General features: G+C 41.3%; 4 protein-coding genes across 7 annotated transcripts in view; 2 read left to right on the top strand and 2 right to left on the bottom strand.

The window, feature by feature from the left end:
* DDHD2 (DDHD domain containing 2) overlaps nucleotides 1-3,729 on the bottom strand; it is a 34,900-nt gene extending 31,171 nt beyond the window's left edge. For both annotated transcript variants that reach the window (XM_039332981.1, XM_039332984.1), the window contains exon 1: nucleotides 3,592-3,729. In XM_039332981.1, coding sequence (XP_039188915.1) covers nucleotides 3,592-3,616 — 25 coding nt within the window. In that variant the 5' untranslated portion in view covers nucleotides 3,617-3,729. The remainder of the gene's footprint in view (nucleotides 1-3,591) is intronic.
* Nucleotides 2,823-12,168, bottom strand: BAG4 (BAG cochaperone 4). Of its 3 annotated transcripts, none has more exons than XM_039332987.1 (5): nucleotides 11,611-12,168; nucleotides 7,737-7,838; nucleotides 6,636-6,854; nucleotides 5,374-5,616; nucleotides 2,823-4,419 (listed from the first exon to the last, which is right to left on the bottom strand). In XM_039332987.1, the coding sequence occupies exons 1-5, from the start codon at nucleotides 11,758-11,760 to the stop codon at nucleotides 3,931-3,933; spliced, it is 1,203 nt and encodes a 400-aa protein (XP_039188921.1). In that variant the 5' UTR covers nucleotides 11,761-12,168; the 3' UTR covers nucleotides 2,823-3,930. The 3 variants fall into 3 exon arrangements, with proteins under 3 accessions (XP_039188921.1, XP_039188920.1, XP_039188922.1); XM_039332986.1 differs by having other exon boundaries at nucleotides 6,600-6,854; nucleotides 11,611-12,100; XM_039332988.1 differs by lacking the exon at nucleotides 11,611-12,168 and adding an exon at nucleotides 11,224-11,473 and having other exon boundaries at nucleotides 6,600-6,854.
* A 651-nt stretch (nucleotides 12,169-12,819) lies between these two features.
* LSM1 (LSM1 homolog, mRNA degradation associated) lies at nucleotides 12,820-20,257 on the top strand. Its single transcript, XM_039332992.1, has 4 exons — nucleotides 12,820-13,731; nucleotides 15,271-15,339; nucleotides 18,424-18,539; nucleotides 19,702-20,257. The coding sequence occupies exons 1-4, from the start codon at nucleotides 13,686-13,688 to the stop codon at nucleotides 19,870-19,872; spliced, it is 402 nt and encodes a 133-aa protein (XP_039188926.1). The 5' UTR covers nucleotides 12,820-13,685; the 3' UTR covers nucleotides 19,873-20,257.
* A 2,890-nt stretch (nucleotides 20,258-23,147) lies between these two features.
* The window catches only part of LOC120303440 (G protein-coupled receptor kinase 5-like), a 71,540-nt gene continuing 68,673 nt past the window's right edge, over nucleotides 23,148-26,014 (top strand). The window contains exon 1 of the mRNA XM_039332979.1: nucleotides 23,148-24,134. Coding sequence (XP_039188913.1) covers nucleotides 24,083-24,134 — 52 coding nt within the window. The 5' untranslated portion in view covers nucleotides 23,148-24,082. The remainder of the gene's footprint in view (nucleotides 24,135-26,014) is intronic.

Below are 26,014 nucleotides of genomic sequence, written 5' to 3'. Positions count from 1 at the left end.
CAGGCCACAATCTTATGTAAGGGATGAAACATCAGGGTGCTGCATGTAGCCTCCAGACCCATTTTGTCAGAAAACTAGACTGCACGGCCCAATTAATGTTGTACATACATATCAGATGATAAATAATAATAATAATAATAATAATAATAATAATAATAATAATAATAATAATAATGATGATGATGATGTCATAGAAAATGATAAAATTAAACTACTCTGGGACTTCAGAATTCAAACAGACAAGCACCTGCAACATAACAACCCAGACTTAACAATTGTCGATAAGAAAGACAAAAAAGTCTGGATAGTGGACGTGGCAGTGCCTGGAGACAGCAGAATAGAAGAGAAAGAACTGGAGAAGATAACAAAATACAAAGACCTCCAAATAGAAATAGAAAGACTGTGGCAAAAGCAAGCAAGGGTAGTACCAATAGTAATAGGCTCCTTGGGTGCAATCCCAAAACAACTGGAGCACCACTTGAACACCATTGGCATTGACAAATTCGCTATTAGTCAATTGCAAAAGGCGGCCTTATAGGAACTGCTTCCATCCTGCGACGATACCTGTAATACCATCAAACATCCACATCTGCCTATCCCAGGTCCTGGGTAAGGACTCGATAGGTAGACAAAATGCCAAATCCAGTCTGAACATCTGGCTGACTGTTCGATGATCAATAATAATAATAATAAAAGTTGGAAGGGACCTTGGAGGTCATCGAGTCCAACCCCCTACTCAGGCAGGAAACCCTACACTATTTCAGACAAATGGCTGTTCAGTCTCTTCTTAAAAACTTCCAGTGTTGGAGCATTCACCGCTTCTGGAGGCAGGTTGTTCCACTGGTTAATTGTTCTAACTGTCAGGAAGTTTCTCTTCCAAATAGATTGCACTACAAATTCTCAGATGTCTCCATTAGCTCCCCAAACACAAGTCACTCTCAAAAATTGTGTTAGTTAAACTGCCAACTGGCAGAGGGAGTTTGTATGGATTGATCCTTGTGCCAGGGGGGAGATCACAAAAAAATAAAAGAACAAAAAGTTTGTAATCAAGGTAATCACTTCACTGAGCAAATTCCATATGATAGATACTGCATTTTGCTAGCTGAAATACTCTACAAATAAACCATAATTAGTTATCATTACATGCACGCTATGATTTGGATTAAGAACGGCAGTAATAGAAAATATGCTGTTTTACAAATGAAAGATATAAGATATGCATTCTGCTTATCTCCAGCAAACATGAAGTGGGAAAAGAGATTAGAAAGTATATCTTGACCTTATTCAGTTTCATTTCTGAATGCCTGACATTAAATTGTTTAAAACCCAATTCTTTTAAACATTAAGATGAAGAAAAAGTAGAGTTTACAAGTTCATTCATTATTTTGCAGTAGAAAGATAAATCTCAAGTTCCTTCAGACAATATTCAACTGCAAAGTGATGCAAGATAATGAAACGTACAGTACTTATCTACACTTATCTACAACCTCTATTGTTCCTATGATTGAACGTAGTCTGGGGTCGAGGTGGTAAAGGCTTTCTCAGTGGGCAAGGAGGCAGTGGAGCTTACAATGTCTAGTAGGCAGGAAGAAGGCAAGGATGGACCCTTCCTTGCAGTTCATAGAGTATATCTCTAATTATGCAGATAGTCATTTTAGTCCAGAAGATTCGGTCTATAGGCAAACAACAATACAACTACTCAGAAATACATCCACGTGTCATTCTTGTTTTGTGCAGTCTGACATCAATCTTGAGACTAAAACTACTATCTGCATAACTATATACTCTGGGAATTGTTAGGGAGGGTCTGTGCTTGCCATCTTTCTGCCTGCCAGACATTCTGCTGTCTTTTTACCTTCTGCAAAGCAGCCTCTCCTTCCGGAAACTCCAGACTACATTCAAACACACTTTCCTAATTTATTCCAACAATGCTGTTAGGCAGGTTCAGCTGAAGGAAAATGCCAGGTTCCAAACTCTGGGTGGGACTATTATTCTTCCTGGTCCCACATTGTGGGATTTTTAGCAGCATATACACACAACCTAACATTGCCAGCTTAGATGAATCGCAGTTCTGCTGTCTCTTATTTTACAGTGTTTTCCCACTTGTCTTTTAGTGTCACATGAAAGCCTCAAAGACTGGTCTTCACCCGAGAACTGATGCAAATAATCACAGAACAAAACTTAACTGGAATTTCCTTGGATGTGTTGAGAATAAGAACAAACCTGATTACAACCATCACACGAATTAAATGATGGTTTCTATACCATGGAAAAGCTTTTCACACAAGTAGTACTGGAACAAGTAAAAATAAGAAAACAGAACAAGAATTTTCCATGAAGATTTCTTTCCTACCATGGAGACACAGAGAACATGTGGCATTCTTATCCAATAGTTTAACAATAGAATTGTTGCCCAGATGTTTGATTTGGCTGCCTCTTTCCTTGCTTGGCGTATTGTCCTGGCCACCTTGTCTCTGCAGAGTCCAGTTCCAACAACTTCTTGGTCATTTTATTCATTGCTGAACTGTATTACCTTTATAGCATATTCCCATCCTGATTTTATAAAGTTTATAAAGATTTCAGATTTACAGCAGAAAAAGACCATGCAATATTTTTTAAAAAAAACAAACAAACCTTAAACTATCAGCTAATGTAACATTTGGAAGTTTGAGTTCACTGAACATATATGGCGACAAACAGTATCAACTAGGCTTTTGAAATTTATGGAAGGAAAGTCAATAGCTAATGTTACAGCTAATCAATTCTTGCTACTGATACTCAGAGCACTAGGGCACAAAAAAACCAGGAAGTACAATACCATATTTAACAGTTTTCTGTATCCTTATGTAGTCTTTTTATTTAAAGCATCTATACCCTGCTTTTCAACCAGAAAGACTTCCAAAGTGGTTTACAAACTTTTATATATTGTATGTTGTTGTCACTAAAACACTTCTAATATTTATTATTTTAGCTGTTTTATGCAGTGCTCTTCTTTAAAAAGTCTTGCAATAAATACCTGTTTTTAAAACCCTAAAAGATATATTTGAGGTTTTTTTTTTTTTTTTTTTGAACCAGGGACACACTGCGAAGAGCTGGTAATTCATGATAGTAGCCTTACTTGACCTCCACAGGTATGGGAGATTATTATTCCAAATCAGCTGCAACAGATTAAACCAGAATATAAGCAACTGTAACATATAAAGTCTACATTACAACTAAGCATTTATCACCAAATTCTTCTGGCCCAAATCTTTATAATCAGTTTATTCGTTAAAAGTGCCAGCCATTCAAGCATCTTTTAGGTTCCTTCTTATCCCATCTTTTTTTTTTTAAATGTGAATTATACTTGCATAATGAGGGATAAAGGAGAAATAACATAGAAAAATGCCTGGGTTTTGGTTGCCCTAGTGATGCATGGCTTATCAGCATGGTTGCACTTAAACATATTATATCCCAAAAGATATTACACAATTTATATGACAAACAGGAAGAATCTATAAATAATGCACAGAAAGAGTAGCTAAAGAGCCTGAAATCATGGCTTTACTGGTGCTGCATTGCAACTTAAGATATATATATATATTTTTCTACCTTTCAAATACGACAGATAACTCATTGAAATCCTTGATGGTCCAGAAGATTTTCTGATTTTTCTCTTTTTGCCAAATGATTGCTTTCTTGTAGCTGGAAAAACTATGCAACAAAACCCTTACAATAACAAGGGCCAGCCTTTCATCCCTTTTTATTCACTGAACGGGCGAAGCAACGTAGTAGATTCTAGATCTGACCCCTTTGTTAAATCAGATCAAGCTTGCCATGCTTGTTATTCTAAAGTCAAAATGCACATCCCCACTTATTGCTTTGGAAGTCAAGAGAAAAGCCAGAGAGCTGTCATAACTTCAGGACTGGATTTTAAGACTGCCATTCATATTAAAGACCCTTCCTTTCCAGTTCTTCCAGTGCAGCTTGGATTCGGTAAACTGCCTCTTTCCTTGCCTGGCGCACGTTGTCCTGGCCACCTGTCTCTACAGAGTCCAGTTCCAACAACTTCTTGGTCAGCATTTCTTCCAGTAAGCAGAAGTCCTTGTCTGTCTTTTTACCCACAAATTCATCCACTTCTTCTTCCAACAGTTCAATTCCCTCCATAACTTGTGCAATCTTCTGTATTCCAGGCTGCACATTTGTTGGAGGCTGTACGTTTGTTTGAGAAGCCGATCCACTGTTAATTACAGACGGTTTCCTATGTACATTATCATACAGCTGGGGCTGTGCACTATACTGCACTTTGGGGTTAGAAGCAGATGGCTTAACATCAACTTGTGCTGGATTGTAGTCATTCGTGGTCCCAGAAGGCAAACTGTTGGCTTCAGGAAGATAACCATGTTGGTTAATTCCTTGATCCATTTGGCTAAAAGAGTCCTAAATCAGAAAAAAAAGCAATTTCAACAACTCTATCAATTCCATTTCCCCCCCACCCTGTCTCGAAAATGCTGCAAAAGGTGGCCAATGTTGCCTTAGGTGGCCAGTGTTGCCAGCCTGCCTCTCTGCATATCTGTAGGATCTTCATGCTCAAGATGTCAGCGCAAAAAGGCTCTAGTACTGTGGATAGGCCCTGAACTTTGAACCTGTCAGAATGACATCACAATGTGCCATGATTCAATAGCCTAAAACCTAGGTGACCTTTTTATGGGTTCTATAGATTAGATTAGATAACAATTATTGTCATTTTTTCCTGTGGGCACAATGGCACATTAAAAAAATGAAACTTAGTTGCTTCCTCTCAAAGTGTACACATACATAACACACATTTAAAACATACTATATACAACATATGTATAAACCTATACCCTTACATATAAGCATACTTACTATAGCATAGTAAACAGTTTCCCAAAAACAAGACTGTAAGAGCTCACTAGGCTAAGTGCTTCCTTCCTCACACACATACAAAATTGTCAACTGGAAACAGCAATGAAGCTGTAGATGAACATGTAAGCCGAACAGCTACTACGCTGAAGTTTTGCAAGTTTTAAATCTATCAAAGATGAGCATCCCCAATTACTTTTCCAACTAGGTTTCTTTTTAAAACTTAAATTTTATTGTTACCGATTTCTGCAATATCAAAGCATTTCAACTATGATCAAACAAGACTTCTCCAGTATTTTGCCCAAATGCTCTTGGCAAAATATTTCTATATCAATATTTGTTGAATATTAACTCAGAAAGGTGTTGCATCTAATGGGGTTCTTCCTATGATATACTTGTAGGGCACAAATCCTAAAGCAGATGAAAAGAAGGGAGTTACTGATCTTGAATTAATAATCCACCAGAAAGAGATAAACTCCTTGTGTATTTAAAAAAAACAACACATACCTTTGGATTGTTATTTGGGGGGTGTAGAGCAGACACATCATTGCTAGGCCAAGATTCTGCAACATACTGGTTCCCTTGCCCTGCTGGCGGAGGGGGCCAACCATAGGGAGGCTGTATTCCATAAACACCAGGGGTCTGCCAAGTTGCGTCTTGAAGTCCTGGTTGAGGAGGGGGCGGCCTCTGCTGTGGAACGCTAGGATTGCAATCCCTGTATGGATAGGGTGGGAGCGGAAAGCCTGGGCCCTGCAGAAAAAGGGGGGATAGAGACACTTTCTTTAATCACCCCAGGAAAACTCCTCACTTAATAAAACATTAAAAGACATTTCTGGTAGCAGTGTTTCCATGGCACTAATTAATACTTCAATAGAAAAACAATATTCCCCTTATGTGTTCGTGCTTCAAAAGGCCTGGTCCTTTTGAAGCACGAACACATCCGATTATGGCAGTGATTCTCAACCTGTGGGTCAGGACCCCATTTGGGGTCGAACGACCATTTCAAGGGGGTCGCCAAACAACGCAGTCCGCCATTTTTTTCCCCTTTTCCTTAGCTGTGCTACTCCTTTTTATTCTATTGGCTTTTGAAAGCCAGTAGAATAGACTCTTTTGAATAGAGTCTAATTTTATTGGCTTTCAAAAGCCAATAGGAATTGTCCAGGCTGTCTCTGCCCTGCTGAGCCCGCCAAAAGTCCCATTCTGCAAATGGTGCTGCACCAGTTGAGTAGTCCTCAACTTACGACCGGTTGAGTAGTCCTCGACTTACGACCGGTTGGGGGGGTTGCGGCATTAAAAAGGTTGAGAACCACTGGATTATGGCCCATCCATGCGGGGTGTCATACAGCTGAGTAGGCAATGGTTTGTCCTCCCATTTCCTTATTCTCATGATCAGAACACATGCCAGCACTTTACAGTAGATGCTTCTCAGCACCACGTGTGCTGAGCATCTTTCGGTATTTGAATGCTCCTTTTCGATTTGTTGTCTCTACATCTCTCCTTTAAAAAAGGGGGAGGCAGTAATTGAAACGGATAAAATAATATGGCCTAGAAACCAAGAAAAAAATGCCAGGCCTCATTTAGGCAGGAAAGCCAGATGGGTGACTTTTGCCAGTCACTCTTATAGGTTTGTTGTTGGGGAGAGACTAGGAGGCAGGAAGGTGTGTTTGTTGTCTTAAGCTAACCAAACACACACACACAAAAAAACAAAATAATGATTCATATCAGATATTTACTTGTGGAGGGGAGTATCCTGCTACCTGCCTCCTCACCATGGAGCCTTCAGTTGGATAGTCCGGAGGAGGATAATTCCAGTTGGATGCTGGTGATGGAGTTCTATATATGCTAGAAGATTCTGTGGAGTAAGTGGCAGGAGGGTGCTCTGAAGAATAGTATGTGTTTGATTGTGGGAGGCTGGGATATGGTGGCCCTGCCCCAGGAGTTGGGTATGAAGGTCCATAGACACCATTTGTGTAGGAAGAGTCAATTCCCTGGAGGACAAAAAGAGAAACCACTTGAGCCAGCTAGCCTAGCTTAAAGACAAGAATTCTTATTCAAAGACAGTTCCAGAATTATTTGCTTAAGCAGCCTCAGTAAACAAAATGACATCTATTATGATTATTTTGGCTCTTCAACTTTTAGTTACAGACAATATAGATAGAATGTTGCTTGTGAAACAGCTAAGAAGGGGGAAAAAAACAAACTAGAACATATCCACTGCCAGCAGTCAACACCCAGATAAGGAGAGATTAACACCAGACAATCAAGCAGAAAACAATACCCTGATCAAGGAGAAAACCACACCTCCACTTTGCCAGAAGAGAAGCTACTATATATAAACAGAGAACAAATTCCACACTCGCTTGCACTGATGTTGTTTAGTTGGTAATGAAATGTTTGCAAGCAATCAACCAAGCTCAGAAAGCACCAAGGATTCCATAGCAAAAGAAGCTGTTCTATTTATTACTGTTTGCTTGTTTCTGGTAATAATAAAACAAAATGACCCAGTTGGGAAGATATTAAGATCACTGATACTTCTATTATAAAAGAAACTGATTTACATAGAACAAGAAGTCCTGTGAACCACGATGACAGGCTAATAAGCAATCTAGAATAGATTTTACAAACTGTCATTCACGGTGAAATTTCAGGTGCTAAGATAGCTTCTTAAATTTTGTGCCCAGATGACAACTAAATTCTCACAGAATGACGTTACACAGCAGAAACCCTCTGAAAATTTACATGCTGCATTACTTAATTTGATCCTTTTTTAAAATCTTGTTATATACTACCGACTCTCAAACCAGAAGTTTAATTATTTTACAAGAAACCATGTCGAGACAAGATGCAGTACATTATTCCTTTTACTCTACCTGGCCTTGAAGCTCTGATCCAACAGGATATGGATTTGAATAGGAAGCTCTTGGAGATGAATTCCAGTAGTTGGGGGCATACCCAGAATAAGGAGGCTGTTCCTACAGGAAGAACCAATACATTCAATTTCTGCAAGTGATTAGGCTCAAATCCTAGAGTATTTCTAGAATCGTTTTAAAGCTAACTTTTGCAATCGAGGTCAATGTCAAACCATCAAAAAGGAAGTTCAACAGAATGTTATTGGGTCAGAGACAATCTTCTTGTTAATCTATGGCTACCAAGCTAAATTCAGCAACATTTGCTGCTTGTACATTTGTTGTAGCTTGTTGTTGCTGCTGCCTCCACAGTGTAGTTTGCAGCCCGTGTATTCCAGAATTCCAGCCAAGTTAAATGAGGCACAATCGAGGTCCAACAAAATCCACTAGGTGTTGCTATGTGCTTTAACAATTCTAATAAATGCATAACTTGAGTATGACGTCATTTTAATAAACATGGAACAGTTTAAGAATATATATATGTTTCAAGTGGTGACTGGCAGGCAGGCAAGGAAGTCTTTGTTTTATTGATGATACCTTAAGACTCACAACCACGGGCAAAAATTGGATGAGCACATTGTAGAATAGAAGCCTTCCAGTCTTTTCAAGCTTATATCAGGGAATGGAAAGAGCAGGACTTCCTTTTTCATAATGCAAGACCATTTATATTTATATGAATGTGCACTGCCATGATTAATAACAAATCCCAATTTTACCTGTAAAAATCAAATCCTGGAAGGGGTTGGGTGGGTGAGAGAATCAGAGAACAGGTGAATGAAGTCCTCTGCTCTACAGGACTTCCCGTATTACATTTCTGAAATGCTTTACAACATCTTAAAGCTTATCTCATCTGTCGGGTGATCATTACAATACACAAAGAATTAGTAACTTGTGGTGTTAGGTAAATGTCTACATACTACATTCATGTAAGGATATTATAATAATCTGACAGGAATGATCTGGAAATAGTGATTATAAAACAATGCTTTCTTCCAAGCAACAACTAGAAAATCTGTAATTTTTAAATGACAAGAGGTATAAATAAGGAACATATCAGAATAATCAATATGTATCCAAACAATACCTAAACACAAACTTAGAAATGTTTAAGCCAGTGTTTCTCAACCTTGACAATTTTAAGGCATGTGGACTTCAACTCCCAGAATTCCACAGCCAGCATTGTTGAAGTCCACATGCCTTAAAATTGTCAAGGTTGAGAAACACTGGTTTAAGTGTACCCTAAGTATGATCATCTAAAATGCATTTATGATTCAAATAAGTCACTTACGGTATCTTTATTTCAATTACAGATAGTCCTTGAGTTACAATCACAATTCAGCCCAAAATTTAAGTTGCTAAGTGAAACATTTGTTAAGCGAGTTTTGGCCCACTTTATGACTTTCGTGCCACAGCTGTTAAGTGAACCATTGCATTTCTTAAGTTAGTAACATGGTTGTTAAGTGAATCTGGCTTCCCCATTGACTTTGCTTGAAAGAAGGCCTCAAAAACTGATCCCCTGGAGTCGTCATAAATATGAACCAGTTGCCAGGCATCTGAATTTTGATCATGTGACCATGGGGATGCTGCAATGGTCGTAAGTGTGAAAAACAATGTTTGAACAGTCGCTAAATGAACTGTTGTAAATCGAGGACTACTTGTATATAACAGTGATTCAGATAGTAACACTAAATCCTCTAAAAAAAGAGGTGCCCTTTGAAAGACCAACCAAATTACTACTGCATAAACTTTGTGGATCTCCATTTACTCTCATAGATGTTGAGACTGACCCGTATTTTTTAGAAATGGAAGAGTTAAGATGCTGCACAAAATATCAAGAATTATAAATACAGGTTTATAAAAGTACCATCCTACTTTCCTCAAGGAAAACAATGTCAGCTCCTATCCATTTTTCTTTAACCAATATAATTTCCACCTTATAGTTTATGAGGCTTCTTAATGAACTGTTTAAACTTAGATATTTTGCACTGGTAATCTTTAACCATCAGTAGCAAACAAAGTCTCTCAGGACCTATTTCACTGATTGAGCTATAAAGTGATATCAAAACACAATTTGGAATCATTATGTATTTACATTTTTAATATCTGTTGGTATTTGTGATGCACTAAAAATAACATTGGTAAACCTATGTATGTTTTATTTAATAATCACCTGGGGAACACCTTTCCTTTTACACTTAGGCTTACTATTTACTGAACGGCTGCCAGGAGTGACTAACAAAAAGCAGGCTTTATCTTAACTCTCTTCAGCAATCAAGCTAATTAAAAACTTTGCCTGAAACTCTTATTCACAGCCTGTCAAACTGTCCAAGAATTTACAGAATGCAAGTATAGTTTGTCATCTCTCCTCAATGTGGTTTAACTGGAAGCATACTTATTTAGTTCTTAAAATTTCAGAGACTAAAATGCTTTCCCAGAAGAAGTTAATAATAAGACAAAATATTGATTTTTAAAACACATTAAAGTTATTTCTATTCCAACATTAAAATAAGGTGTCAAGAATTATAGTAATAACATTGTATTGCTCTATTACATTCACTAGTTTCACTAACTGATGCTTAAGGCTATCTCATCTCTAATTGGTGGCACATCTCCTGCCAGTTGTTTGTATTAAAACTAATCTCCAAGAAATAGAAATTCAGATCATATCCCTCATTGTTGTTAAGAATTTTCTAGGTGTTAAAGTATATTAGATAAGTGTTCACAGTTTAGACTTAGGATTTCTTTGTTGTTCAATTAGAATCTTTATCCCTCTTTTGTAAATCCTTTATAGTTACACTCTCAATTTTTAAGCTGGGAAAAAGCTAGGGTATAATGAACTAAAAACATTTGCTTCAAAACAGTGTCTTTTACACAATACTACCACTATGAACTACTACTTTTTAAAACCCTATTTGAATGTGCTTCAATATTTTGAAGACTATGACTCAAGTTCAAAAAACAGAAAAACAACTACTCTAAAAAGGAGCCAGCTAATCAAACCCAAGCTTTGGAAATAAGCTCTATTTGCCATGCAACATAACCATCAATGAAAGAACCTTCTAGGAATACAAAACATTTAAGGCACTTAATAATTTCTCAGAGCCTACCTTCATGACACAGAACTGTTAGAGAGAGCATGGAGTGTTTTACTGTACACAGCCCTAAAAGACTAAACAAAACGGAGTTGGTTTATTTTATGGCTTTCCCCCAGATTTATGCAGCGGTGCCTCCCTCCTCTAAACGTTGAATGTGTTGGCCAGCAAGTCTTTTTCCAATATAGAAAAAAAAAAAAAGCATCCTCCAAGAACATTTCCCGAGTCCCTGGGCTCCATTTTTCAAGAATTAAAACCTGTACGGTTTTCCTGGGGTGGGGGGGTGGGGGCAGAGGGGACAGTCAAGGACGACAAATTCTAGATAGGAACAAGATGATGACATTTCCTACAGGACTTACCATTTTCTTAACTTCTAGCCAACTCGGAAGTATTTTTCCCTGTTTTTTTCTTAGCCAAACCAAGGGAAGGTTTGGTTATGGCTCAGCTCCGGCGTGCGTGCACTCGGTGCGGGAGGAGGAATGCATCAGCCAGAGTTAGCTAAACAGTCATTTAAAAAAAAAACCAAAATGCGGAGGGGAGGAATAACGAGATGAGCAAACTGGGCTGGCTTCGTCTCACTTCCTTCTCAAAGTAGACGCAACAGACTAGAAGCACGTGGTAGCACCTCGGGGGGGGGGTTAGGGCAAAGGAGACGCCGACGGTGGCCTGAGGGGGTCAATTACGTACTATAGCGTTAATAACTGGAAGAGGGAAAAAAAATAAAAGAGTATGAATGGGGCCGTTACCTGGGAGCCGCCGTGAACAGGTCTCTGCCCACTGCCGCGGTGTTGGCCACACCTAAAGGGTGCCGTGCCCCACGGTGGCGGCGGAGGCTCCGGCTCAGGCCGAACTCGTTCCACTTCCGTTCCGCGTAGCCTCCTCAGCGCCGCCGCCATTACGGACCCTCAATTAGCATTTATTTATTTATTTCCCCCCCCTTTGTAAATCAATGCGCCTGCGCACCAGGCGACCAATCACAATGAACAACCCCCCTCTTCGGCTTCGATTGGCTGTTTACGATATTCCCGGATGTAGGGAGAAGCGGTACGGTTTTGCTAACCTAAAGGAATTCAATGCTGCTGCTGACGTCAATAAGCGAGGACCGCTCCCCAACGTCACGGAAAACGATATCCAATCAGCAAGCCTGGTTTAAAGAAAACTTTCAATTAACTCTTAAAGCGCCGGGGAAAAAAAAAGGAATTGGGATTTTGTTTAGTCTCTCTCTCTCTCTCTCTCTCTCTCTCTCTCGTCACTTGTTATTCATTTTACATAGCAGAATTTGCCTTCAAACTTTATTTTGAAAGAGGAATATTGTCATGGGTGGAGCATAGTTTATTCCACAAATTTAATAACAAATCTGGAGGGCCAATGGAGGGTCCCCATCAAAACAAGACTGGGGATAAAACAGAAATTAAATAAGGTTGCGTAACTCAGAAGAGAAGTTTGAAAGGGATGTTATGCCCAGGAATAGTTACTACTTTCTTTTAAATAGGTTTAAAATATAGATTGTCTCTACTGTACATGTTAAGGAAATTCAGCATGTGTTCAGCTAACGGAGTTTGCAGTGGTATTTGAAGCCATTTTGACCATTACATATATATCTGGAAGGGAAAAGGTTAGAAAAACTGCATTTACAGTCAGGGTTTTCTCAGTCTTAACAAAGTCAACCACACTAGAACAAATGATATACAAATATTTGCATGTTTTTCACCTTCTATTTTATCCTTAAAATGAGTAGCAAACTGTACATATCTTTACATCAGTGATAGACCAGTATAAATATCACAAGCATTTAGCAATAATAATACAATCTATCAGATACAAACGATACCTGAAAGCTAGGATTATTAACATAATAGTGTAATATAAAACACTATTTTAAATAAGAATTCTTAGTACTCTTAATATTATTGAAAAAGTGAGAATAAAAACAATAGAGCCAGTTTAATGTAATTTTAAGGCAGATTACTGGGAGATTATTAGTTCAGGTCCCACCTTAGACTCAAAGCCAGCTAGATGACCTTGGGCCAGCTCCTTTTTCTCAGCCTTAGAAAGGAGACAAAACTCCTTGTGAGAAATCATGCCAAGAAAACTGTAGGTACTAGTCCAGGCAATCACCTGGAGTAGAGTAATATAAGAGCAAATGGATAAAATTAATGTGCAATAATAATCCAAGGTTACCCAGTGATCTTCAGGCTGAGTTAGGATCCTGCAAGCTTACTGCTAGATCATAATTTTGTAACAGGGATCATAGATCATTAATGATGGTTTATTGAATAAAATACATTAGCTGGACTCCCACTTACTACAGACCAGAACATAGCAGGCTTCCCACAGCAAACCAGGTTTGCACGTGCTTTGCTGGCCCCGCTGCAGCCAAGCCCAACTCCCGGAGCTGGTGGTTTATGAACCAGCTACCCTAAGCGAACGTGGGCCAGCTTTACTATGGTTCCCATCTCGCGCAACCCTCTATGCATTCAAAACGGATGGTCCAGGTTCCTTATGGCCGGCGGGCGCAGCTCAGTTGCCTTCCCGATCCCCGCCCTTGATTGCGCTCCAGCCAGCCAGCCAGCCGGGCGCGGCCGCTCCCGACCCCTCCGCCCTTCCCTGGCCGCTTATTTAAGGGTCGAGGCCGGCGGCGCCAGCCTCTCTCCTGGGAACTCCGCTGCGCACCAACCCGCCGCCGGGCACGGGTTCCTTTTTGTCTCCCCGCCCCGCCGGAGCTTGTGCTTCCGGACCGGGCGGGGAGAGGCCAAGAGCAGGTTCCGCTTCTCCCAGGGCCGATGCGGGAAGCGCAGCTTCCGCTGCGTCCGGGGGAAAAATGAATTACATGCCGGGCACGGCCAGCCTCATCCAAGACATCGACAGTGAGTAGCGCGCTGGGCGTCGCGGCTCTGCGCGGGGTCCCTTTGCGCCTGGCGGGTGGCTCCTTACAAGCAAACAGGTCTCCTCCTCCTCTTTTTCTTCCTCCTCGGTTTCAGACCAGCTTTCTTTCCATCTCCCTCCTCTAGATAAATGCCTTTGCTTTAGGAAATGGCATGGCACTGGTTTAATTGCCGCTGCCCTGCAACCATGCTGGCATGCATGCATGCATGCTTGCATGGCCGCAGCAGGCTGGGGTTGGGCCATGAATACTAAGGGGTTGAAAAAAGGAAAGAGACCCCCCCTCCCCAAAAGAGAGGGGTGGAAAGCTACGTTTCTTCGGTTTGAAGGATTTGCGGCTGGCGAGCGTTCCGTATTGTAATAGGACTCCTTTCTGTTTTGGAGGGTGTGTGGAGGATCTCTTGGCACTATCTTCCTGGGTTGTTGTTGTTGTTTTTTTTTTAATTTCCGCCTTGGAAATGGCTTGTGAAGGTTTTAACCTGCCTTTCTGTGGGCCCCCGAGCAAGTTAATTGTAATCATTGTTAATGGGATAAGCTACACTTGGGGAGTTTTGCACAACGCCCTAAGTTATAAGCCATAGTTTCAAAGCTACTGGAAGGGTTGAAGCCTAAACTTACTACCTACCTACCTACTACCTACCTACGTACCTACAAGAGACACTGAAATATCAATCAGGCAACCCTGTTTTACACTAGTCTGATATTTTGCATGATGGCTTCCTTAAATGATATATTTCTGAATGGCTTTTACAGGTAATTTATTTTTCCGGTGCTGGCCAAAAGATAACCACACTTTAGATACATTTCTTATATAATTACCTGAACCACAAAATAGCCATCTATATCAGAGGTCCCCAACCTTTTGGGCACCAGGGACCGGTTCCGTGGAGAGAGGTTTTTCCACAGATCGGAGGGTGTGTGGTTTTGTGTGCTGCCTGCATCCCGTGGATGGGGCTTTGCTTGTTTGTGCATTCCAGTTGCTGGCATGCCACGGACTGGTACTGTTCCACAGACCAGGGTTGGGGACCCCCTGATCTATATTTTAAGACTAGTATGTTGTATATATGCAGTCCATATGGTAACTTTATACTACACTTTGCAAAAGAACCCCGGAACTCTGAGCTGAGTAAACCATAGTTTATGTGTTATAAGCACAGAATATGGCAGATTGCTATCACTGTAAAACCCAGCCTTTTAACCTGGTGTGAACTGGGGAGTTTTCAATTAACTTAGAGTGATTGAGGAAGAAAAAGCAAATCCAAGCAATAAAAATCAAATCCAAAGAGGCTAATTGGATCCCTGCACTTCTGTGCTTTTACAATGAATGTGATCATTCTTTATGATTCCAAATAGCAAACCTAAGTGATAAGCATTTTTGTAGAAAACAAAGACACATAACTAATATATTTTGGAAAACTCCAAGGCTTATAGACCTTCAGAACTGTAGAAAAGCTGATTCAACTCTCTAAAAGGCTTGGTTTTTGCAAATTAATGTGATTTTTCTTTTTTTTCCCCCTCTCCAGAGAAACACTTGGTTCTCCTTAGAGATGGCAGAACACTGATTGGATATTTACGCAGCATTGATCAGTTTGGTATGCCACCTTTATCTTTCCATTTATGTACTCTTGGGTGGTCCTTTGTGCATCTAGTACTTTGCCAAAGCTAGGAGTTGGGAAGAAAAAAAAAGTATTGAGGAAAGAACCAGGAAAAAAAAAAAGTGTGGCACTTTACTCTGAATATACTTAATAGCACATTACTGACAGAGTATACCTATATAGAGTCAGTTTGCTGTAATGGTGTTGATACCAGGATACTGGACAATGTCAGTTTTAGTCCTATCTTAGACGCTAACCCAGTTGGGGTTTCTCTTAGTCCTAGGAAGGAGGCATTGGGAAACCACTTGCAAAAAAATTGCCAAGAAACCTGCAAGGATTTGTCCATGCAGACCCCAGACATCAAAACCGACTCAAAGGAGAAAATGAAGAGTTTCCTGGATTAAAATCAAGATAAATGAGTCTTGAAGATTCTTAGGGTACCTTCAAAACAGGTTTGGCAGCAAATAAATTGTTATTCTGCCTTTGCTGCAGGAATTCAAGCAGTGTACATGGAATTCATTCCTCATATCTTTTTTTCCTCAATAACCCTGTAGAATTTTGTTCTGTGGCCTCTGGGGAAAAGCTATGGTTCAGAAGTCATCCCAGGCTCTCCCAAGCTTAGTTTTCATGCAGTATGTACTGTTCTAAACCATCAGTTGACCAGAAAGATCAGTCAGAAATCTGAGTATCCAAAACTGATTAATATAGCAGTGGATTAGTGTGAACTGGGGGAAGAGAACCGTGTTCCAATAGCCTTTTTTGCTCAATAGTGAACATCCCAAAATACCATCTCACTGGAACGCAGCAGCAAATAAATTTATTTTCAAAAGCAAGAGTGACTTTTGAGAAGCAGTCTTCTCCCCTTTAAAATCGGTACCTGGCCTGACATTGTGCTACTAAAATTCAGCTTTGCCACAGAGTTTGGTTTTCAGCTGTTAGCTGTTAATTCAGGCTTTCAGTACTGTACAGGATTACATAAAAGTCCAGTTTGCTGCTGAACTCTGCTGTACCGCTAGAGGGTAGCAAATACTACAGAAGATCAAGACTTAGGCATACCTCTAATTGGGTTTAGAGAGCTTCACTTGAACTTGGACAATCTGATTGTACGAATCAAAAAAGTAGTTTCTGTTCTTAGATTAGAAGTGCATTGCTGTGGGGCTGTTTATCAAGCTTGTTTTTCTTTGTGCAGATGGGAAACATCTGTAAAAAGAAAAACAGGCTTAGAATACCAACTCACATAAAATCCCCAGTGTTGTATACAACTATTTTAGAGCTTAGGCTAGTTTCGGTATACTAAGAATTGAACAAAAATAACAAGAGCCGGGATCGACCTAACTGATTTAGTTCAGAAGTCTGCATTTTTGGCAGAGGCCCAATTGGCCCTTGTCATTCTTTCTCTCCATTTTAATTTTTCTCTCCTGTGCTGCAGAAAGTTGGAAAGAAATTATATACAGAGACATGGGATTTTAATTCATACATCCGTTAAGCAGGATAATTGTCTAACAACTGATTAGAATAGGACAAAATTGGGTGTAGGATGAAAAGCTGCTAAAAGAAATACTGAGTTTGAAAATGGACTAGAACAAACGGGATTGCCGTATAGGACAGCAAGCCCCCCCCCCTCCCCTCCATCCAGCCTGGAAGATGATGATGCTGATTCGTTTTTAGGTGAGTCAATTTTGTAAGTGGGCTGAAAGAATGGGAAACATTGTTCAGTTCTCAGTATGTTTAATTACATGCATGAAAACCCTGCACATCTTTGGCTAGCAGATGAGTTTGTGTTACATGCCAGACTGAGTTTGGATTTGCATACCTCTGTACATAGACTTCCTGATGGGACAATAAGGGATGTCAACTGAGCTTTTGAATTTGCTATACATACGACTGTCCGAACAAAGACGACTACTCAATGGGAAAGCATAGAGAAATAGGCAGCTGGATCTGCAACTTAGTCATTCAGTCAAACAAGCACTCTGTGCAACTGTAACTGTGCTTATCTTCCTTCAGCTTTCCTTTCCTTTACAGATCTAAAAAGGTCATTAATGCAGAGGGTGGTTGTAAAGTTACTTTTTCATCTTAAGCGTGAACAGTTGCTAAATGAGTCAGTAGCTACACAAGGACTACCAAGGGTATATGCTTCCTTATGGCACATCTCTCCAAATGAACCATTCTTTGCTAAGACTTTACTTGTAAATGGCCACATTTACTTTCTTGATCCTATAATCTCCTGATTACCAAGCTGGGAAGCTTTTGCAAAATGGGGCTTGTTAAAAAAAACAACGGATTGTTCTCAGATCACCACAGCTGAATGCTGGAGGTGTGTACTCTTGGATTCACAAATGGTGCTAATGGAGAATTTTTAATTCTGACTTAACATGGAATGTCGCTTCAGCTATTTTGTTCCATGACTTAGAATAGAACACTCCACCTATTTTGTTTGATTGAATAGACTCCAGCTATTTTGTTTATGACTTAGAGTGTTGTATGAACTGTGGATTATTTAACAAACGGTAGTTAAGGGAACTGTGATCTTGAGAAATGTGCAAACACACTCTCTGAGCTTGGTTGGGGTTTTTTTTGTTAGACACTGATGATGTCACCTAGTTAAGTAATGAAAGAAAACAACCAAGCTCCCAAGAACAAAAAGGACCCCTAATGTCAACCCTGAGCTACAAATATTCTCCTTTGCTGGCAATCTAAGTTACGTATATGACAGTGTTGTGTCTTTTAAGGACATACCAAAATCAAAATGAAAGACCGTTAACATTTGCAAAAAGAACTACGAAGCAGTGTAAATTATCTCATTGTGCATGGATGAATAAAATAAGGTGAAGATTCATTGCTTACATGTTGGAAGAAGAGAAAGGGGTCCCACAAGTGCTAAATCGAAATAATGTTTCGAATGCTAAGACAACAAAGGGGAAATATTTGCTAATTACCGTAGGAGTATTTCGTTACCTCTTTAGAATGCAGTTGCACAGAAATGCAAAGGGGGAAGGCTGCAAACTCTTCTTTTACAAGCAGCCACACATTTCATCACTGTTTCCATCTTTGTTTCCTTCCTTCTCCGTGGACCTGCAGCAAATCTGGTTTTGCACCAAACAGTGGAGCGCATTCACGTGGGCAAAAAGTATGGTGACATCCCTCGCGGCATCTTCGTAGTCAGAGGCGAGAATGTTGTACTCCTGGGAGAAATTGTAAGTCACCAACTTTTTTTTTTTTCAAATAATGCAGATTTCTGCGGGCCTCTTGGAGCAGAATTCTGGGAGTTGAAATTCTTACATCTTAAAGTTGCCATGTTTGAGAAATGTTGGTACAACTTCCTTCTTAATTGACATTAGCTCATCTAAATTGGGATTACGGGCACTTGTAGGTTAATTCCTCTGGAGAGACCACAAGATTGGGGAAGGATTTTTAAGGATTTTTTTTTTATTCTTTAAAAAAGTAAAGGTTTTCCTGTCGGTCGTGTCAAATTCTAGGGCACGGTGCTTATCTCCGTTTCTTGGTTGAGGGAGCCAGAGTTGTCCAAAGACAGTTTCTGTGGTCATGTGGCCAGGACGGTTATGTGCCAAAGGTGCACAGAAGACTGTTACCTTCCCACCAAAGTGGTACCTAATTATCTACTTGCATTTACATGCTTTTGAACAACTAGGTGGGCAGGAGCTGAGGCGAGGACGGGAGCTCATCCTGTTGCGTGGAGCTCAGGTGTCAAACCCGGACTGTCAGCTCTCCAGCTAACAAACTCAGTGTCTTTAACCACTGAGTCATCACCCCTCCCACAAACACACTTTTTTCTTTATTCTTATTCTTTCTTGTATGATAAATAAAGAATAAGAATGTATGTCATGTATGTGTTTCGCTGTGTTTCACTTTGAGAGCGGGCAATTAAATTTCATTTTTGATGTGTGCCGTTGTGCCCACAATAAAAAAAATGACAACAAAGGTTATCTTATCTTAAAAATGGTATCTTTTGGTGCATTTTTAATTGAGAATTGTTTGATAAGGTGGAATAGAATAGAGGCGCTGAACATACCTGTACAAACCTAGAATTAAGAAGAAATTTACAACTAATCAGTGGAACAACTTGCCTCCGGAAGTTGTGAATGCTCCAACATTGGAAGTTTTTAAGAAGAGATTGGACAACCATTTGTCTGAAATGGTATAAGGTTTCCTGCCTGAACAGGGGTTGGACTAGATGACCTCCAAGGTCCCTTCCAACTCTGTTATTCTATTCTGTTCTACTGTATTCTGTTCTGTTCTATTCCTGTTCCTGGCATATGTGTTTTGTGTTTCAGAAGAAATTGCTGTTTCTTCCCAATTACCAGCCCTGAAATATTGATGCTTTTTTTTTAATTGCAGGACCTAGAAAAGGAAAGTGACACCCCTTTGCAGCAAGTCTCAATAGAGGAAATCTTGGAAGTTCAACGGGTAGAGCAGCAAACGAAGCAAGAATCGGACAAGTTAAAAACGCAAGCACTGAAAGAGCGCGGCCTCTCCGTTCCAAGGGCTGATACACTAGACGAATACTAAATATTTATCTGAACTGTCTCCCAAAGATTGAGGAGACTGTGTACTGAAGTGCCCAAGCGATGGACAACTATTTTTTTATTATTATTATTATTTCAGATTCCTCCCCCCCCCTCCACCCTCAAGGGCAAAAAACAGTTGGATCACCGTGACTTAAACTCTAGTTCTTCCCGTTTCACACACACACACCCCCAAAATCATTATTTTTGAAGATTAAATATAATCCAGCATGAATGAAGCAGCTGTAAAAGAGAATGCTGGTTTAGGACATTTTGTTTGTTTTTTGTAACGCAGGGATGACTTATGGAAGAAGTGGGGAAGGAACACTCTCTAACCTGTAAATAAAAGGTGATTCCAAACACTACTATAAGCCAAGGTGGAAGCAGTACTGAGAATTTGTCTTTTTTTTTCTTTTTTAGTCACCAGGACAATTGTCTAGGGCAGGGGTGGGAAACTTTGGCTCTTTTATGACTTGTGGACTTCAACTCACAGAATTCCTGAGCCAGCCAGGAGTTGAAGTCCACAAGTCATAAAAGAGCCAAGGTTCCCCACCCCTGGTCTAGGGGGGGACAAAGAAATGACAAAAAAAAAATACTTTTCTCTTCTGAACTGGGCTGATGGAGACTTTAAAACCCTCAAACAGGGAGAAGGTTTGACCAGAACAGCTGAGTTATTCTTGTTTGTGAAGTTCTTGGTGGTTTCTGAGCTTGGTTGTTAGCTTGCAGATGTTTCAGCTCCAGACCAGGTAATATCACTGATGAAGATGTAACATCTGCAAGCAAAAACCAAGCTTAGGTGTAGCACCCAGAATTCCATAGTTAAACCCTGAGCTACAGATACTCTCCTATTGCTGAGGGATGCTTGGTGCTCTGTGAGCTTGTTTTCTTCCAGATGTTTCATTAGCCTAACAAGGTAACATCATCAGTGCTAGTAAGGAGTGTTGTTTGCTGTCGGTTTATATTCTGGTGTCTTGCCTGTCTGTGTGGGGCGGTCTAAGGGATGCTTTGGTTGGGCTGTTTAGTAATGGCTCTTTTGCAATTTCTTGATTGGGGTATTGCTTTACTTGATTGTTGATCTGAAGGTTATTTGTCTGAATGTTATTTGTAAGATTGCAGAATAGGGCCTTGGAGGTCTTCTAATCCACCCCCTTGCTCAAGTAGGAAACCTATACTATTTCAGGCAAACGGTGGTCCAATCTCTTCTTGGAAACCTCCAATGATGGAGCATCCACAACTTCTGGAGGAAAGCTATTCCGCTGATTAATTGTTCTCAGTGTCAGGAAATTTCTCCTTAGTTCTAGGTTGAATCTCTTCTTGATAAACTTCCATCTGTTACTTCTTGTCCTGCCCTCAGGTGCTTTAGAGAATAGGTCACCCTCTCTTCTCTGTGACAGCCCCTCAAATATCAGAAGACTGCTATCATGCAGAGATTTCAGCAAGAGCCAAACATTGATTTTATTTGGGAAAATGGACACGTCTCCTTGCAGTCTGTTACTTGGTGCAGCAAGCAACGAATGTCTACTTGAAAGGTGTGGTTTTCGGTTTCTGAAAACTAGTCATAATTAATCTGCAGAAGTAGCTTGAGAACGAATAAGGTCTTTGGGAAGCAAAATGCATCGTAGTTTTCTTTAAGCAGTGGTCAAGACGTTGCCCACATGGCAATAGTGATGGCAAAAGATCTTTTGGGATTGAGATAGGAGGAAAAAACCTTTTTCTTTTCACAGATTTTTACAGCCAAGCAGTGGGCTTGTAGCGTTCTCTCAATTTAGTCTAATTTAGCTGAGGGCTAATAGCCTTGAATGCCCTCTGAATGGAACGGGAAAAGATAAATGAATAATACATAAGCTGCCAGTGTGGAGGACTGCCTACTTTTGCCTGTGATACATCCGCAGGTTAAAAAAAGAAAATCCACAGGGGGAAATCAAGCAGCCTGGAAACCTCTCATTCTGACTTGGTATATAGTGAAAAGATTCCCTGTGGCCACAGGCCTCAGGCCACTGTTTTAACCTGTAGGGTAGCTATAGATTTATTTGTCTCTGAGCCCAACCTAAAAAACCAGATAATCTAAAATAACACAATGATACCGTATTTGGACAATTCTGCATACAGCGGGGGCAGAATGCATCCATTTCCCCAAATCCTGGTTTTTGTCTTGCACATTGTGCACTTCTCCGTTAGCTTGGTTTCCTTCTCTGCTTCTCAAGAGTGTAATGCATTTAGTGAATGTTCAAAGTTACAGCGGCACTGAAAAAAAGCGACTGATGACCATTTTTCACAGTTAACGACCTTTGCAGCATCCCCATGGTCATGTGATCAAAATTCAGCTACTTGGCAACCGGTTCATACTTATCACCTTTGCTGTGTCCCAAGGTCACGTAATCCCCTTTTGCAATCTTCTGGCAAGCTGGATTCCCTTAACAATTGCGTTACTAACTTTATCAAGTGCAGCGATTCACTTAACAACTACGGCAGGAAAGGTCGTAAAATGGTGCAGAACAAACATCTCACTTAACAGAAATTTTGGTTCTCAGGTGTGGTCGTATGCCGAGGACCACCTATGCAGGATTTGAGGCACCACTAACCAAGTGGGGATGTACGTGTGCCAGCCCGCCACTCACATGGCCAGGTTGCAAATAGGCCACATCCTGGTAATGGGCCACGGCCCACAGGTTGGGGACCCCTGGCCTAAATGGGAAGACCCTTCTGTGCACGATTAAAACCAAAGTTATGGGGGCTTTCTGACATTCAGTTTACAGACCGTTGTAAGCTTGAGGGTGTGCGTTGTGTAGGCCAGGGGTCCTCAACCTTGGCATCTTTTAAGACTTGTGGACTTCAATTCCTCAGCATTCCTGTTGTAGGCACTAGAGCAGGGGGGTCTTCAAACTCGGCCCTGTTATGACTCATGGACTTCAACTCCCAGAATTCCTCAGCCAGCCTGCCTGGCTGAGGAATTCTGGGAGTTTGAGGTCCACCAGTTACCAAAGGAATTCTGGGAGTTTGAGGTCCACCAGTTACCAAAGGAATTCTGGGAGTTTGAAGTCCACCAGTTACCAAAGGGCGAAGTTTGAAGACCCCTGCACTAGAGAGCCAGCTTTTGCTTTCAAGCGCTTCCCGGCCAAAACTACATTTCCCGGCATGCACGCGAGAATCTTTTTTTTTTTTAAAGGTGGGACCGAGGCGATTACATAACTCTTTCGAACGTTGACACATCGGAGCCCTCCCCCGTGGGGCGGCGACGTCACCAGCCCGGGAGCCCCGCCCTCTTGGAACGTTTTGTAGCCAGTTTGATCGCTACGGGCTCTTTCTAGTATCCATGCTATTTCCTGCTGGGACAGAAAGCTTCCAGCGGTCTTCCTTCCTTTCTTTCTTTCTTTCCTTCGCTTTTCCCTCCCCTCCTTTTTCCCTCCGCTCCGCGTCGGCGTGAAGAATTCCCTTTTTTCACTCGATTTCCCCTTTTGGGGGAAAAAAAAAAACCCCAACCCCCCCCTCCCCACCGATCGGTATTTCTTGGGCGGGGGGCGCAAAGAAGGACCGCGCGCCCCCAATTCCGCCTGCACATCTCCCGGGGGCTGAGCTTTAGATTATTATCAATTAATTTAGATTGTTATTAATTTTTACCCCCTGCTCCCTCCCCCGGGCATGTTTGGCTGGGCAGGAGGGTAAGGGGAGGGGGGCTTTTTTCCCCTCTTTTTTTCTCAGCGCTGCTGCTGACCCCCTCCGCCCGCCCCAGGCGAAGAGCTTCACCGGCGCCGGAAAGCCGTGGGTAGGCTGGCGGAGGGGGGCGGGGGGGGGAAACGAAGGAGCGCGGCTAAGCGGATTTCTCTCCGTCTGGATTGCATTGCGGTGGTTCTTCCCAAGGTGGTGGTTGGGGGGTGGGGGTGGAGAGGATCCTGCTTCCCCCTCACGCCCTGCCGGATCTTACTTCGATCCTCTTGGCGAGACGCCGAGAAAGAGAGAGAGAGAGAGAGAGCCAGCGCTGGAGGGATGCGATACCTTGAGGACTAGGATGCTGGCGGCCTCTTTTTGTAAAACAAAAAAACATCTGGAGACGGCGCTAGCCTTTCGAAGAGGGCTGCGAGGAAACGGTCGCTTCTCCCCTCGAGCGGCTTGATTTTCTTGTCCGGCTCGCCTCCCTTCTCTCCTCGCTCCTCTTCCCCCCCACCCCCTCTTCGGGATTGTGTCGCATCGCACAGCATCTTCCAAGCTGGAGCACCATGGAGCTGGAGAACATCGTAGCCAACACCGTTTTACTGAAAGCCAGAGAAGGTAAGAGAGGGTCTGGCAGCCGAAGGGAAGCAGCGGCATGTGGGGGGTTGGGGGTGGAGGGTGGGAAGGGAGAGAAAGAGAGAGAGGGAGGGAAGGAAGGAGCCGGTGGCGCTTTCCGACGAGCATCGCTGCAATTGGAGTAGGGGGGGGGGGGAGTTGAGCTTTTGGCCGGCACTACAGTCTCTGGATGGAGCTGCATCCTGCAAATGTGTTTAAGGGAAAGGAATAATTTATGGAATCCTTGCATTATTATTTTTTTTAAAAAAAAGAAAGCATTGTGTGTGGCTGTGCTGGAATTTACACCACTCTTCAGTCACAATCTCCTGAGGTTTTTATTTTCACAACACTCCTGCAAGATTGGCTCCTCTTAAAGGCAGAGAGGTAGAGTCCATCCTCACCCAGTAAGACTGATGACTTGCGTAAACCTTTCAACCATAATTCTCACCCTATATATATATATCTTTGTCTGAAAGAGTATAGGTTTCCTGCCTGAACAAGGGGTTGGACTAGAAGACCTCCAAAGTCCCTTCCAACTCTTGTTATTTTATTCTGTTCTGTCATTAAAGTGCAGCCAAAAGAATGGATCCAGAGATGTGGGCTGGTGGTGGGGTACTTTAGTGTGACAGGTCTAGACCTGGGGGCAGGTGATCGACCAAACCTCTTAATCACATTTACGGATATCTTACAAAGTTACGTTGAGGTTTAAATCGAAAGGATACATGCAGTCCATATTTTTGAAAAGTACAGTGGATTAAAAACCTTAAAGTTAGTTCCTGTGTTCTGTAGGTGAGATTTTAACTGACTAACAGGTTCTTAAACATATTCATTTGAAAATACATCCTTTTTAGATTGGCAGGCTTACTTGACAGAGATGCCCTGGCAAAATGCTACCAAGAATTGCTTTGTGGCGAGGTGGGGAACAAATAAAATGTGTAAGAGCATGACTTTAATGATAGCAGTGGTGATACCATCGCCTATTTATAAGCCATAAAATCAAAGAGCAAGACTTTTATACCTATTGTCCTTTCTTTGTTATTATTTTTTTAACCTGTTTTAAATTAAGCATAGTGGATAGAATGTTGAATTTGCCTCTGGATTTAAATCCCAATTCATCCATTTATGCACATAATGCTTGGCCTTTATTCTACCAATGAGAAGGGGATTTGCCTACTTGGAATGCTGCAAAGATCAGCAAATTGAAGGCTACAAAATTGTTTGTTTCAATCGAAGAGAATATATGTGGCTCAAAGTTGGAGTCTTTGGTATTCGCTGATTTTAGTAATTTTCTTATAGACATTTCATTACCCAGCTTGCTAACATCAGCAGTGTGCTGGCGTTACCTAGACAAGTCATGAAGCAGGCAAACCACCAAACGTAGAGAGCACCAAACATTCCATAGAACAGTGTTCTAAAATTTATTTTTTTTACTCTAAGTATCAATTGTATCTGTTATCTTGTTTAAGTAGATGGGAATAAAGAAGCCTACAGTATCTTGTTCAGAGCTGAGCTCAATTCCTGTGTGTGGCCAAGACTGGGATGTCACATGTGTTACATTTCCATGGTGTGTTGCGATATCTCTGCTTTACGCAGATCAGTAGAGTCATGTTCAACTGTTACTTTCTCAGCGACTCTGCAAACGCCAAATAAACAGTGGCATGCTTCAGTTCAGTATAGACAAAACTACTCTGTGTGTATCTCCAACGCTGGCTGTTAGGGGTGGGAATCTCAGATGCCATTAGGTGTCAAGACTGCATTGCTGTTTATGTGAATGAGTCAATCACACAGGGTGGCTTTTAGAAGGGAAAGCCTAAGCTGTGTCTTCAAGGTTCCTGCAGTTGTTTTTCAGCAAGGTCACAAAGCTTTAGGGCAGTGGTGACGAA

Source organism: Crotalus tigris, unplaced genomic scaffold (assembly GCF_016545835.1).
Source record: "Crotalus tigris isolate CLP2741 ecotype Arizona unplaced genomic scaffold, ASM1654583v1 scf7180000024470.1849372, whole genome shotgun sequence".
NCBI lineage: Eukaryota > Metazoa > Chordata > Lepidosauria > Squamata > Viperidae > Crotalus > Crotalus tigris.
Note: the sequence above shows the minus strand (reverse complement) of the source record. Positions and strands in the feature narration are given on the sequence as shown.